Source organism: Platichthys flesus, chromosome 15 (assembly GCF_949316205.1).
Source record: "Platichthys flesus chromosome 15, fPlaFle2.1, whole genome shotgun sequence".
NCBI lineage: Eukaryota > Metazoa > Chordata > Actinopteri > Pleuronectiformes > Pleuronectidae > Platichthys > Platichthys flesus.
In genome coordinates this window covers 19,297,932-19,311,601 of record NC_084959.1, presented here as the reverse complement: position 1 = coordinate 19,311,601, position 13,670 = coordinate 19,297,932, and the positions used below count along the sequence as shown (strand labels likewise).

Below are 13,670 nucleotides of genomic sequence, written 5' to 3'. Positions count from 1 at the left end.
GATCCAGTATGAAAATATGAGGCATCATGTACCTGAGTTACTGGCAGCTAAAAAATTGTCACAAGCTGAGACTCACTGAAGAACACTCGGAAAACCAAGATATGATCGTTTTTAAACATCTCACGATAAATGGACTGATAGTTTATAAGTTTATTTATTATCATAATTTTTAGTATTTGTATTATTAATTATTCAATGTCTTTGTTGACAGAGCTTGGTCAATACCTTGTGCTCACGGATGCATTACAAAGTATCTCAGGCCTCTAAAGCCCGTTTGAATTTAAAACCCCAAAAAAAACATTTTTCACACAGCGGAGGAAAATGGACAGTCCTGATTTATTATCTTGTTTTAAATCAGAGCAGTGAAGCAGATCTAAAGAAGCCGATGTTACTAGCACACTGATAAAAGCTCCTTTTGTCATTCTAATGAAGAGCGGGCGTGACGCTACCCCAGAGAATACATTTACACGTTACATGAGGGGAGGACTGTCACCTTGATGGGCTCCACACTGTCTTTCAGCTTCCACCTCAGAGCTGCAGCCCTCGGGGCACAAACACTCATCCCTGCTGCGGTGGCAAAATCCTGCAGGCTGACATGGAGCCAGGTGCCACGCCATCCAATAAGATCCCTGCGTTGTCTCCACAGCGTTCCCAGTGACAAACTATTTATACTTTGACTTTATACCTCGTCCTTCCAGTTTCCTAATTAAATCTGGGGAGCAGGGTGGAGCAGGGCGATGTGATGAGATCATGTGTTATGCTGTTGAAGCAGAGGTAAATAGAGGGTTGTCAGGTGCGTTTCTCCAGAAAGAGAGAGAAAAAATATATATTATGTTTGTTGTGCTGTGCTGAGACTTGTGCCTTTTTGCATCAGGGTACCAAGAAGTCACAAATTTAAATATCAGGCTTCAGGGGGGGGGGGGGGGGGGGGTTGCAGGGCTAAGGTAAGATCAACAGAGTGGCTGAAATATTTCCCTATTTGTTTTGTGTGCTATCAGTGTTGTGTCTCTTGTGACTCAGGGAGAATATTTTAAGAAAGTGAACTGTGTTGGTATTTCCTTTTTCATGATATGGTTTTTATTTGGTAACAGCCACAAAGGGAAACTCAAAAAACAAAGAGGAACTTACACCATGCAGTAAAAAAAATTACCACACATGTACTCACAAATCCACACCATATACATCCAAATCAAAGGGTAAGAAAATAAATAAATTATTAAAAATAATGATTGAATGAGAAATAAATTAACCAATTACAAAAACTAATATTAATATGTCAGCGAATTTGGGGGCAAGGGCCATACAGTTATGGAGCATTTTTGATGTGTTTTAATTACAGGATGATTTCTGTCACATAGGGGCTAATGTAGTATTGCATCATTTCATATTTCATATCAGTTTGAGGTATAGTGCTCTCTGAACTATGCGAATGACGCATTTCGAGGGACCGGCCTCATTGTGTTTATGTCTGAGACAAGTCTGGTTTAACCTACATAAATCTGCTGTTTTATGATAAGTGAAAAATAAATCATTAACAGCGGCTGCAAGGCTCATTGTGCAAGAGACGTGTCCTTGAGCCGAACCTTTATCTGCTGCAGGGCTGTAACTCTGCTCCTGACTCTGAATTTAAACTGCGGTATGTTCAGGATATAAACATTCATCATCGGTAAAAAAACTGCAACTGACTCTGAAAACATATTTTACTATAATTATATACTTACAATTTAGCTAGAAAAGGCTACAAGCTATTTAAACGGCATTTATTTGGATTTCGTAACAATCAGTTTGCTCATTCAAAGTTGAACATGTACACCTGATACAACTACAACATGAGGAAAGAAAAGAGTCTAAAAGGTAAAGCGTAGAGAAAAAAAATATGAATATATATTTGTGCCTCTAACTTTGGAAATATCATTCAATAATTTAACTAGTTTTACCCTGTTTTGGTATTTCTTTCATGTTTTTTTCCACAGGTTTAGGCACAGTTAAGCAGAAGCTTGTGTCTCATAAAAGGGTTTTACTCTTTTTTATCAATATAATGGGATTTCCTCAAGTATGTAAATATTAAGTAGTGGAGGGGCTTAAGATTTCTATTTTAGTGTTACACATTAGCCAGTATTAAATAATTGTTATAACTTAAAAAAGATTTAGCATGACTAAGGCTCAAATGGTGATGTATTTTAGTTATCTATTTAAAAGTTACAACGGCGATTGCACTGATAAAATCCTCCAAGAAAAGTAAACAACTGGGCTAATTTCAACTAACCCCCCCCACACACACACACAATTTGAAGACACAGATGTGTCACTGGTATAACTGAGCCTATGACATGCATGATGGCATGATATCCTTCCTCTCATGAATAGATTTGTGCTGAAAACACGAGTCCACGGTTTTCTAAACCATTTAGTCAATATCACATAACCAACCTGTTGTTAGAACGTCTTCCCTCGTCCTGCCCCAGGGGGCTCGGTTGGATAATGGTCTACAGTAGGACAAAGGTGTGTTTATGAAGCGACACATTCCTGGGCTCATGGTGTCCGGCTCGTGGTGAAGATTATCCTCTGCTCTTTGTGCCTAGAAACATGAGAAAGCTGGGCACTTCAGGGCACCTGCAAGAACGATTGTCTGAAAAGCATAATGTCACCACCTTTTTCCACCTCTTCCCTGAGTTTCCAAACCAGGAAGTGATGTCACTGCACCAGGCCCAGCCCCTCTTTTCACCTGAAGAGAGGGAGAGGCCACATTGAGCTAGACCAGGGGAAAAACAAGGAAGAGCTCACAAGCAGGCAGGTCGCTGTGTGTGCTCACTTCCCCACACTGAGCCTTGGAGACGAGTAAAACAGGAGTTTGCCCAGGTGGTGGGTCTCTCAGCACCGATATGGACGTCCCGGAGTCTCCCAACTGGAATATGGGACTGTTGAGGACCTTTGATTCCTCCGAGTTTGGCAGCTGGGAGAAGATTGGCTCAGGTGGATTTGGACAAGTATACAAAGTCCGGCATGTACAGTGGAAAACATGTCTGGCTATCAAGTGCCCTCCCTGCCTTCATATGGATGAAAAGTAAGTAACAGCTGTTAAGCCTCGTGGATTATCTTTGTACAGATGTGGAGCCGGACTGACTTCAAGTAGTGGGAGAGAATTGAGTTCACAGGCTGCTTCACTTCTGTGTCGGCTTCCTTAACAATCTAACTTCTTGTCTTTCAGCCTGATCATGGTGATGACTGTGTTAATGACTAAACAGTAGATAGAGAGACGTCAGATTGTGTCTTATAAAAAAAGTCCCTCAGTGCCTCAGAGTCCTTTTTAAAGGTGAGCACCAGGGAGAAGTGTGACTCACCGGCTGCCAGTCAGGGCTCACACAGCAGCTGGAGAGGAGCCTGGGCAGCACACAGCCGGCCGCCTTTCGATTTTTAGACACACCGTTAAGTTGAACTGCAGGGAGCACTAACATGCTAACTCATCCCTGGGGGCAGAAGTACAGCCACATTGCTCAGGGACCCACTTGTTTACATATTCCAACCAGGCCAAACATGAGAGGTTCTCCGCTGCTTTCCCCAAATCGACAGAGACATTATAATGCAGACGCCTCAGGGAGGGGCTGATGTGAATAAATGTCCTTTTCATTGAGGGCAGCGAGGTGTTAGATCAGACACCCCTACAGTTCGGCTGCTTATCAGTGAATCTTATTTATGCTCTGTGTGGTGTGAGGGTGGACAAGTGTGTCCCTGCTGTTTGAGTGACTGGTGCCAACCTCTGAGGAAGCTTTACCTGCCAACACCTGTCTGTCAGTGGAAGTTTCCACTCATGTAGAGTCTGAGTCTATATACACAACCACACACATACACACACACAAACAAACACTGGGGTTCATCAGTGAGACATTGTAAATGTTACCTCACAAATACCCTGAGAATGTAGTGGAATGTAGAGACATGAAGGAACCGGCAGGGCTGCACCTGCCTTACCAGAGATTGAGACAGCTCTCTGAATTTGTAATTCGTGACTTCTCCTTTCAGCGTTGGATTAACGGCACATTATGACAACTCGCCGAGTCACCGTCACCAGAACATGACAAACTCATCAACAGACACTAACTTCCCTTCGGCATTGCCCAAGAAAAAAGAGGAATGACACCCTCCCCCCAAAACCCGTAGTGCAACTAAATGCATCCGCTGAACCTGAACCAAAAGATGTTATCTCCTCCAAACACCTGCAAAGTGCATAAACAATCATTTGACTGAAGTCTGCATTGACCCACGCATAGCATCCACAGCAGTAGCTCAAAGCCACCTTTGTCTGCCGGGTTGCAGACAAGCTGTATAACCGGTCTTACAGGGCCTCTCTGTTGAAGCAGGGACATTGTTTGGTCCGGAGGAGCTGACGAGGAGCCCTTTGGATTAGATGATGGATCTAGCAAACAAGTGCTCGCCCATTCTCTTACATCATATTTGATTATTCTCTCCTGGTGGATTCGGGGGCTTGTACCTCCTTCGCCTGTACAGATGATAAAGGATAATTATAGGCAGGCTCCTTCCAACAGAGCAGGGCTCTCTTAGTAACCTGATACACTGAGCACATAATAGTGTCCTCTGAGCCACATGAAGTCTCTTTAGGTGCATCTAATTTCCTTTTACTGATGGTGGATAACACTGAATCCCCAGTCGTGCCCACCTATTGCTGCCTTTGAAGCACATTCCTTATGAGTACAATCATTAGTGATTAATCTTGCTCTCATTTGCCCTCATTATAGAGTTTGCATTTTTTTTAAGCAGGAGACATGTGCACTGAGCTCATGAATGACCTGCTCAGTTGTGTTTGAGGTATGTCAGCAGGGCCGGCGCACTGATAAAGGGAGCTGTGCAAAGGTTGTGCAACAGAGGACGAGAGCTCTCCATAAGCATTCCAGGCTCGACCAGAATGTCCTCAAGGCCCCGGATGAGCCGCCGGGCAGTGGCGGAGCGCGATCCACATGCTTGGATTTGTAAATTAATTATAGACGTCCTCAGAGGTCACATTTTCACAGCGGCCACAGTTAATAGTGAACGTTCTGCATAGCTGGCAGCTCAGTAAGGACGATGTGCAATGTTCAGGAATTTGGGTTAGGACAAACGCTGTGCCAAGTGTAACAGCCCACTGAGCAGAGCGTGTCCTCAGAAGCTTTTGGTAAATCTTTAATGAGGAGAGTTTTGATAAATCTGCTCACTATGGAATGTGTAATGTTTCAGCTGCACTTAAAATTGCTTGGATGCTCCGGCAAAGAGGCCGGACTCATGGGGCCAATACAAATGCAACATAGACGCAATGATAAGTCACAATATAACATAATCATTTACATCACGTTTTACATAGGGAGCGCGCAGAGCTACTGGAGGAGGCGAGGAAGATGGAGGCGGCCAAGTTCCGGTACATCCTTCCTGTCTATGGGATCTGTGAGGATCCTCAAGGCCTCGTCATGGAGTACATGGAGACCGGCTCCCTGGAGACCCTGCTGGCCACTGAGCCGCTGCCTTGGGAGCTCCGCTTCCGCATCATCCATGAGACTGCAGTGGGGATGAACTTCCTCCACTGCATGAATCCACCACTGCTCCACCTGGACCTGAAGCCCGCCAACATCCTGCTGGACGCCCACTATCATGTCAAGGTAGAGGGTCTATTTTGTCAAATTAATAGTGCGAACACCAGTGGTGGGGGAAGTACGCAAACTTAAGTAAAAGTACAAGTACATATATATAATAAATAAATATACACATAAATGTATCAGGTAAAAGTACATTAACTTTTCTTGAGTAACAGTAAGTGAGTACTTGCTTTTTGATGAACCTAAAGTAAAACCTAAAGTAATTCTTGAATGTAGCCTATTCCCCAATGCAATGGTCCAGGTGGTAGCAGAATCCATGTCAGGTGTTTCTTCTTCACCAGGGTTTTTACTGCTGCAGGACACAGGACTTATTTTAGCTGCATGATCCAGATCTCATCATTGATTACTTCTAAAAAAAATTTAAACAAACTTGGTGCTTTGTAAAAATGTAATGGAGCAGAAAGTACAGATATTTGCTTATGTGCAAGAGTAAAAATTACCCTAAAATAAATCAACTTAAGTAAAGAACAGATACATAATACAGCTAGTTAATTCGTATCTTTTATTAAAAAAGGGTCTTAATCCTTCTGTTGTAATAAAATACATTTTGGGCTAATGTCAGATGATTTCATGAGAACAGCAGGTTTTTCTATGGCCGTAACAATATTTAAGAAAATTGATCAACAATTATTCCATTGAGATCACATATCATGTGTACTGATGTCGTTTCAAATCAAGTCAGATCACAGCTGCATGTTATTGAAAGTCTTGGTTATAGGGGGTTCAACCGTGAGGTGCTTTGCCTCTGCTTTTCGTTCATGTTGAAATGAAACCCTGCACACGCTCTGGGCAGACAGATGTCTCTCAGCCACTGTCCAACCTCTGAGCAGCTCCACAGTACTGAGAGCGATGGGTGAGAACTGTCATATCTGAGTCTAATGCCTGGATGTAAACACCTCACCTGGGCCTGTCCATACAGGATTAATTCTGCTCCTTTTAAACCTCCCTCTGTGACTGCGTGCTTGGTGAGTGTGTGGGTGTGCACTCCTTCAACACAAACGTGACAGGCCTCTCCTCTCCTACAGGCCGGGACATGGCCATGTTGCTCCCATCCTACCTCTGAGTGAACATAATAAGAGCTTAGCAGCCTGTCATATTCAGCGGGTAAACTTAGTCATCAAGGTCACGGAGCTTCATGAGAAAGGCAGCGGGTTTGTTCTTCTTGAGGGTCTTATCTCATTACTTTCTTTCTCAGATTTCAGATTTTGGCCTGGCCCGCTGGAACGGCCTGTCACGGGCTGATGACATCAGCAGAGATGGCTTCTGCGGCACCATCGCCTACCTGCCACCTGAGAGTATCATCGAGAAGGACAGGGTGTCAGACACCAAGCACGACGTCTACAGGTTGGCCTCTTCAGCATTTTGCTTTGAAACTTTTTTATTTCAATGTAGGTTATAGTTTGGGATCGGTGTTAGCTGTCTGGCTGGATTTCTCCTGCTCCTCCTGTATGATCAGTTAAGCCCTGACTCATACCATTCACTGTAATCCATCAAATCTCAGCAGTGAATAATAAATTATTAACTGTGCATTGAACAAATTAGCATAGGAGTTATTTCAATATTCTCCGTTGAATCGATTTAACCGCTCACTTACATCTAACAGCACTTCCTCAGGTGCCATATTTGCAACAACTCTACTCTTTGATATTTTTCTTTTCTGACAACTTTTAATTTTATTTTGCCCCCATTCCAGTTTCTCCATCGTCATCTGGGGAGTCCTCACACAGAAGAAACCCTACCAAGGTAAGACCTATGTGCTCACTGGAATCCTGTGTGAAAATTAATAGTGTCCTTTAAGGTTGATGGGATACTACAAGAAAATAAAGTTGTAAAACATTCGAACAAATGCTAAATGGGAAAATACAGACGCTCTTTCAAAATGATAACTGTAAGTCCATATTAACAATATTATCATTTATGAATGTCTCATGGATTGACCACTGAATTATTTCACTTGGGTATGTACAGTACATAATGCCAGTCCATCCAATAGTAATAAACGGACCACTCTGCTACTTGAGTGTAAACAAAATAAGTTACTGGAATAAGCTTTCCTAATTTCCAGTAGACTAAGGGGAACACTACATCTACACAAGTTGTGTGTGTTTACAAGAGCTGCACTTTGTGTTTACTCAATTCCAGAGCAGTCAGGTGGACTGGGCCACAGTTTATTTTTATTCCCAGGCATATCAGGTAGTAGTTTGCTTCAAGGAGTTTGGCTCTTTTGAAGACCAGTGCCTGAGGGTTGCCAGGTTTGCTCTGCCCATGTGGATTCGGGCATAATTAAAAAGTGAGAAATAGCCTGGTTGCCGTCCCTTCCCATTCTCCTCCTCCACCTGGGTATTATGGTTTCAAAAGCTGAGGAAGTGTTTGTGATTTAAGCCTCTATCTGTTTGTTCTGACTCATTGACTCTGCTGATCCCACAGTAAGATAGAAAGAGGTCAGAGCAGGAGCTCAGAGAGCTTTTACCTTTCTGCTCCCATGGGAAACAGCTTCCTTATCTGAGCACACAGGAAGATGACGATAAAACCATGCATGACTATCTGTAGGAGTACTGGCGCCAACTAGCACCTTAGGTTACATCGTCATGTCCTGCAACAAGTCAGGTTATGATTCAAAAATTAGTTGTATTTGCCTTCAAACATATTCTTTTTTAGAACATAAGATCAGATCCGAGGTTGATTAAATATAAAAGCTGGCTTGTTATTGATGAAACTGAAAAGTGGACCTATTTTTTTTCTGTTCCCCAGGAGACAATAACATCCTGCAGATCATGGTGAAGGTGGTTAAGGGGGTGCGTCCAGACCTTGCTGCGGTGCCACGCTGTCGACCTACGGCCTGTGCAGGTTTCCTGAGCCTCATGCAGCGCTGCTGGGCCATTAACCCAGCGTCCAGACCCAGCTTCCAGGGTGAGTTGTTGTTCTGTACTCACAAAAGTAAATAAATTAAACAAATGACAAAAGAGCTAATTTCCTTCTTACTATCTTTTATCATAATAAACACATCTAATCAGTAGTAAAATATAGGCTTGCCAATCAAACACACACAACAAAAAAAGAGTACATGCAAAGGTTTATATTAAATTTGATAAAGAGAGAAACTGTTGGATTTCTCTCTTAATTGTAAGATATGCCTCTTAAACGTTCTACTATCATGATCACTTCAAGCAAATCCCTATGTTAATCTAACCTATTCATTTAACTACACACTCTTGGGTAACACAGACTGCTGAGAAGAAAAAGTGCAGCCATCTGTTAAATTGAAGTTTTCTCCTACCCCCTACTTTTAATGCTGCTTGTTCTTCCCTTTTGCATTCACTTATCCCATCCCTGCCATAACTGAAACCTGACCCAGAGCTGTCGTCCTTATAGAAATCACATCTGAAGCCGAGGAGCTCTGCTCCAAACCTCAAGAGGAGCCGAGGACCCCAACCCTGTCTACATCCGAGCCAGAGTCTGAATCCCACAATGCACTCACTAGTGATCAGGTACGATGACAATGCAGCATTACTCATTAACGTATAATTACCCACCCAGACTATGACAGGCTTATCTCTAGACTTGACTTTATAAGTCATATGTTGTGTAAATGTTTGATCTTGAACAACAATTACACAACAGATGAGGAATGTGGACTGATGGGATGGTTGTACTTGTGGTCTGCTTGGTCATCTACGTGGCGTTCGTTGTTGCGTACGTGACCTGGAACAAATCGCTTATGAAAGGTGATAGCTACCGCCACTGTTTTCAACTTCTGTATGTGTTCATCTGGGCCTGAACTAATTTAGGTAGCAAATGATTCACTATCCATCTCACAGTAAGTGGCTCTGGATGTGAGAGGCAGTCACATACCTAAGTGTGGATGTCATGGAATGTGATGTGTGTCAAAGAACAGCTTGTTCAAATAAACTAATCAGGTTCTTTGCTCCACAGGTTAAAGACAACAAGCCAGTGCGTCCAAAGTCTGCCATGTTGCCGGAAAAAGATTATAGCCTGTCAGAGCTTCTGAGCCAGGTGGATTCTGGGATCTCCAGGAGCTTTGATCGAGTGAAGGAAGATGGCTGCCACAGCAAAGAGAACACCTGCAAGAGACTGTCTGGTATCTCCTCTGCAGATTCAGCCTTCTCCTCTCAAGACTCTATCACGTTGTCATTTGAAAAAGAAAGCACATATGGTAAGAGCTGATTACAGACCTACAACTGGAAATATAATATGATTGAACATCAAAGGGCTGGGCAATCCTGATTATCAGAATAAACGCAAGAAAGAACCACAGCTAATAATGGTTCTAATTTCCTTCCTCCTCGCTGTTCAGATTCTGCTGAGGTCCAGAAGCGGAAGCTGTGTGAGGCCATCAGGACAAAAGACACTGCCAAGCTGATGAAGATCCTCCAGCCTCAGGATGTCGACCTTCTCCTCGAGGGAGGAGGAAGTCTCCTCCACCACTCCATCACCATGAACAATGAAGAGGCCCTCAAGTTCCTCCTCATGAACAATGCCAATCCCAACCTCGCCAATGCCCGTGGCTCCACACCCCTCCACCTGGCCACTGAGAAGCACCTGAAGCCCCTGGCAGAGCTTCTGCTCGGACGCCGCAGCACCAACATCAATGCCAAAGATGAAGACCAGTACACAGCTTTGCATTGGGCTGCCCAGAATGGGGACGAGGCCATCACACGCCTGCTGCTGGACCGGGGGGCGGCGATCAACGAGACCGATGGCCAGGGACGCACCCCGGCTCATGTTGCTTGCCAACATGGTCAGGAGAATGTTATCCGAGTGCTGCTGAGTCGAGGTGCTGATGTTCAAATCAAGGGCAAGGACAACTGGACATCGCTACACTTGGCTGCCTGGCAAGGACATCTGGGTATCGTCAAGCTGCTGGTCAAGCAGGCCTTTGCTGAGGTGGACGGGCAGACCACAGACGGCCGTACGCCGCTGCATCTGGCATCCAAAAGGGGGCAGTACCGAGTGGCACGGATCCTGATTGAATTAGGAGCAAACGTTCACATTCTTGCCGATTGGTCAAACACTCCGCTACATGTGGCGGCAGAGACGGGTCACACCAGCACCTCTCGCCTCCTGATCAAACACCAGGCAGATATCCAAGCCCCGAACGCCCACGGACACACTCCCCTCCATCTCGCCTCCCAGCAGGGCCACCTGGCCACTGTCAAGATGTTGATAGAAGAGGGGGCAGACCCCTACAGGTCCACCAGCGCCCTACGCACTCCTTGCCACCTGGCAGCAGAGAACGGACACTGTGAAGTCCTGAGAGAGCTGCTCCTTCACTGTCCTGATGGTGGCGCTCTGTCAGACAAACAGGGGCTCAGCCCACTACACCTGGCCGTGCAGGGCGGCTACTCGGATATCATTACTATGCTGTTACCACAGGACTGTCAGGACTTAGTTACAGAGAGCACAGTGTTGCCAGTAGCTGAAGAGTCCGTCCCACTGGATGCTAAGCTGCTCCAGAGAAAGGTTGTCATCCTGAAACTGACTGAACACAGCAATAAAGACTGTCCACAACCTACCAGCTCACAGTGTGCGACAGCATCCTGCTAACCGGAGCAAAGACACTGTCACATCTGCGCTCACATCTATCTCATGTGTCATTTCTGTTCTCCACTGATGTCTCAGAGCAAGGGAGAGATTGTTTGTCCAATTTTAAGGGAGATTTTTGGATTTAGAGGCCCTTTGAGCAGTCTCCAAAAAACTTAAATGTAAATATGTACACTGTAAATAGACTTTAAATACTTTGTTTTGACTTTAGTTTTTTTGTATACTTTTTTACATAACAAGCCTATTTGATGTAACAAGCATGTGTATCAGAGACATGATCAGGAAAGCTTTTTCTACACTGCTCTGCAGATGGTTATCCCTGTGACTTACGTTTATCAGAACACAAGCTTTGGTCACGAAAGCTGTAGATCATCGCAGCGTTTGCATAAAAAAAAACAACTTTGGACTTCAGTGTTCTGTACCTGTTACATATCGGTGCTTCATCATCCATTAAAACATATAAAACCTTTTATTTTGTTTGACCTTGTTGATTTTTTCGCAACGTTATTTAAAACTTAATAAACTAAAGTTGTTTTCTTTCCAGATATGAGTAAAAGAGTAACATCAAGTTTGAGCTATAAAATCTCAAAATATAACCATGATAACAAAATGTTGTTTAAGGCCCCAAATATGTAGGAAAAGATTTTGTGAGATAAAACATCACACCCAATTGTTTTAAAGCTGACGTAAAAATGAAAAGTATGTTCACAGTACACATCCTTTCCAAGGAAATGTTCAGATAAGATCCTTTTCTGAACGTGATAGGCAAACTTCTTTGCTCTCAGATCTATAACACTCAAAAAGCTATACAGCTATAAATTGCTTTGCAACTTTTATCATCAGGTTTTCTAGTTTTATATTCGTATTTTATTTAAGGAACCAACTCTTTCAACAAGATGCTGAAGCGATTTGAGTTCAAGCCTGACACTGAGAGCCACAATCCTGAACTGTTATTTTTGTCTTCTTCCTTTATTTAATGTTGTACTTGTCCAAAGTAAGCACAAGTTTTCTTCCATCACCTCATGTTGCAGCAGGCTTGTGGGAGAGTGTTTTCTTGTCGTAAGTGTCTCTGCTCCACCTGCATGTGTGCAGGATTTATCGGCCTTGATGTCGACCAGACTTGGCATGTCTGCATCTGCAGCTTCACCTGTTCTGTTATTATCTTTATGTCTCTACTCCGGCTCCCACGGAGCGTGCTCAGGTTGGCACAGACCATGGGAACGGCCCCCAAGGGGGATCGCAGGCTGTGAGATGATGGATGATTGAGAAGGGGCGCTGAAGTTCTACTTACAATTCCCGCCTGTTGGCTAATTCCTCAGACCACTTAAGGTTTTCATCACTTTCTAAAGCCAACGTGCCACCCCCGACGCCTCAAGGGCTCGGCTTCTGGTAACCTGAGAAACATAGTGCGGCTGCTGCTGTTGTAATTGTCCTGTTTTTATAGCCAGTGTTTGCTGAGACCCGGAAAATGAGTGGTGAAAAGTGTGTAATCTGAGGCCTCTGTTTTGTGTACACAGGGCTCTTTCCATGCCTGTTGCCGGGTGATCTGTCTCAGCTCCGGCTCTGGGGAAGATAATGTGCGCTTGTTGCCCAATCGCAGCTTCTATGTCCCTGTAAAGACTGCTGTTGTCTTTGAAAGACAGTTGTGTTAGCTTCATGTTCAGCAGTAACACGGAGTGATGTGTGTGAGTTTTTCTTCCCTCTGGGCTACAATTGTCTTTATCATTTAAATCACCAGATTTCTGTTTTTTTACTCTGACACAACAAACAGATAAGATGATCTGTACCTACAGTAAAACCCCAAAAAAACATGATTATCCCACAGGTTAGTTCATGTTCGGTTAACAGGACAAAAATGACACAAACGAAGTGGAAAAACATCAAACACTACCAGTACTTCATGTCTCAGCAGAGAAATTACTTCTACAGACCTTTAGGTGCAGGCTAAATTTATGACATAAATGGGCCAAAGACTAAGTCCTGGGGAACCTCACAGGTACTGTTAAAAAAAACTCTGATTTCAGTTTATAAATAAAAAAATACTGACATCTACTTTCCAGGTAGCTACCTTACCAAGAGTATGTGAGCCCTCTTTAACACACCTTTCTAATATTTTAGGTAGTGAGCCCTTGGTCAGTGTGTTTACATCAATTTATACATACTCTCACTGTGTGCATTCTTTACTTTTGCGGTTAATGATTCCTTCATCAGTGCCAGGAAGTTCAGACGTGTTCTCATCAGTATGTTGTATAATGTATGAGTCTCTTTGTTTAAACTTGTGAAATCAATGTTTTGTTTCATTAACGGGGATAACTTATTTTAATTTGATGTGCCAGCTTGCAGAGACTGGCTTCCAACTTTTTTGACCATACACTCTCGCTTTCCAGTCTGCATCACTTCTTAAAGTTTTGGACAACACTAGTTTTTCATCTGTTCCTCTCAAAAGAGTCTTGTGGCTGTGTAACA

General features: G+C 43.6%; 1 protein-coding gene and 1 long non-coding RNA gene across 2 annotated transcripts; one reads left to right on the top strand and one right to left on the bottom strand.

Moving 5' to 3' along the window:
- Window positions 1-317: 317 nt before the first annotated feature.
- LOC133969647 (uncharacterized) lies at window positions 318-2,844 on the bottom strand. The gene is made up of 2 exons (XR_009924233.1): window positions 2,431-2,844; window positions 318-760 (listed from the first exon to the last, which is right to left on the bottom strand). It is a non-coding gene; the product is annotated as an uncharacterized LOC133969647 (long non-coding RNA).
- ripk4 (receptor-interacting serine-threonine kinase 4) lies at window positions 2,725-11,674 on the top strand. The gene is made up of 8 exons (XM_062406250.1): window positions 2,725-3,064; window positions 5,354-5,645; window positions 6,838-6,986; window positions 7,336-7,385; window positions 8,394-8,552; window positions 9,015-9,130; window positions 9,576-9,816; window positions 9,958-11,674. The coding sequence occupies exons 1-8, from the start codon at window positions 2,883-2,885 to the stop codon at window positions 11,205-11,207; spliced, it is 2,439 nt and encodes an 812-aa protein (XP_062262234.1). The 5' UTR covers window positions 2,725-2,882; the 3' UTR covers window positions 11,208-11,674.
- The last annotated feature ends 1,996 nt before the right edge of the window (window positions 11,675-13,670 follow it).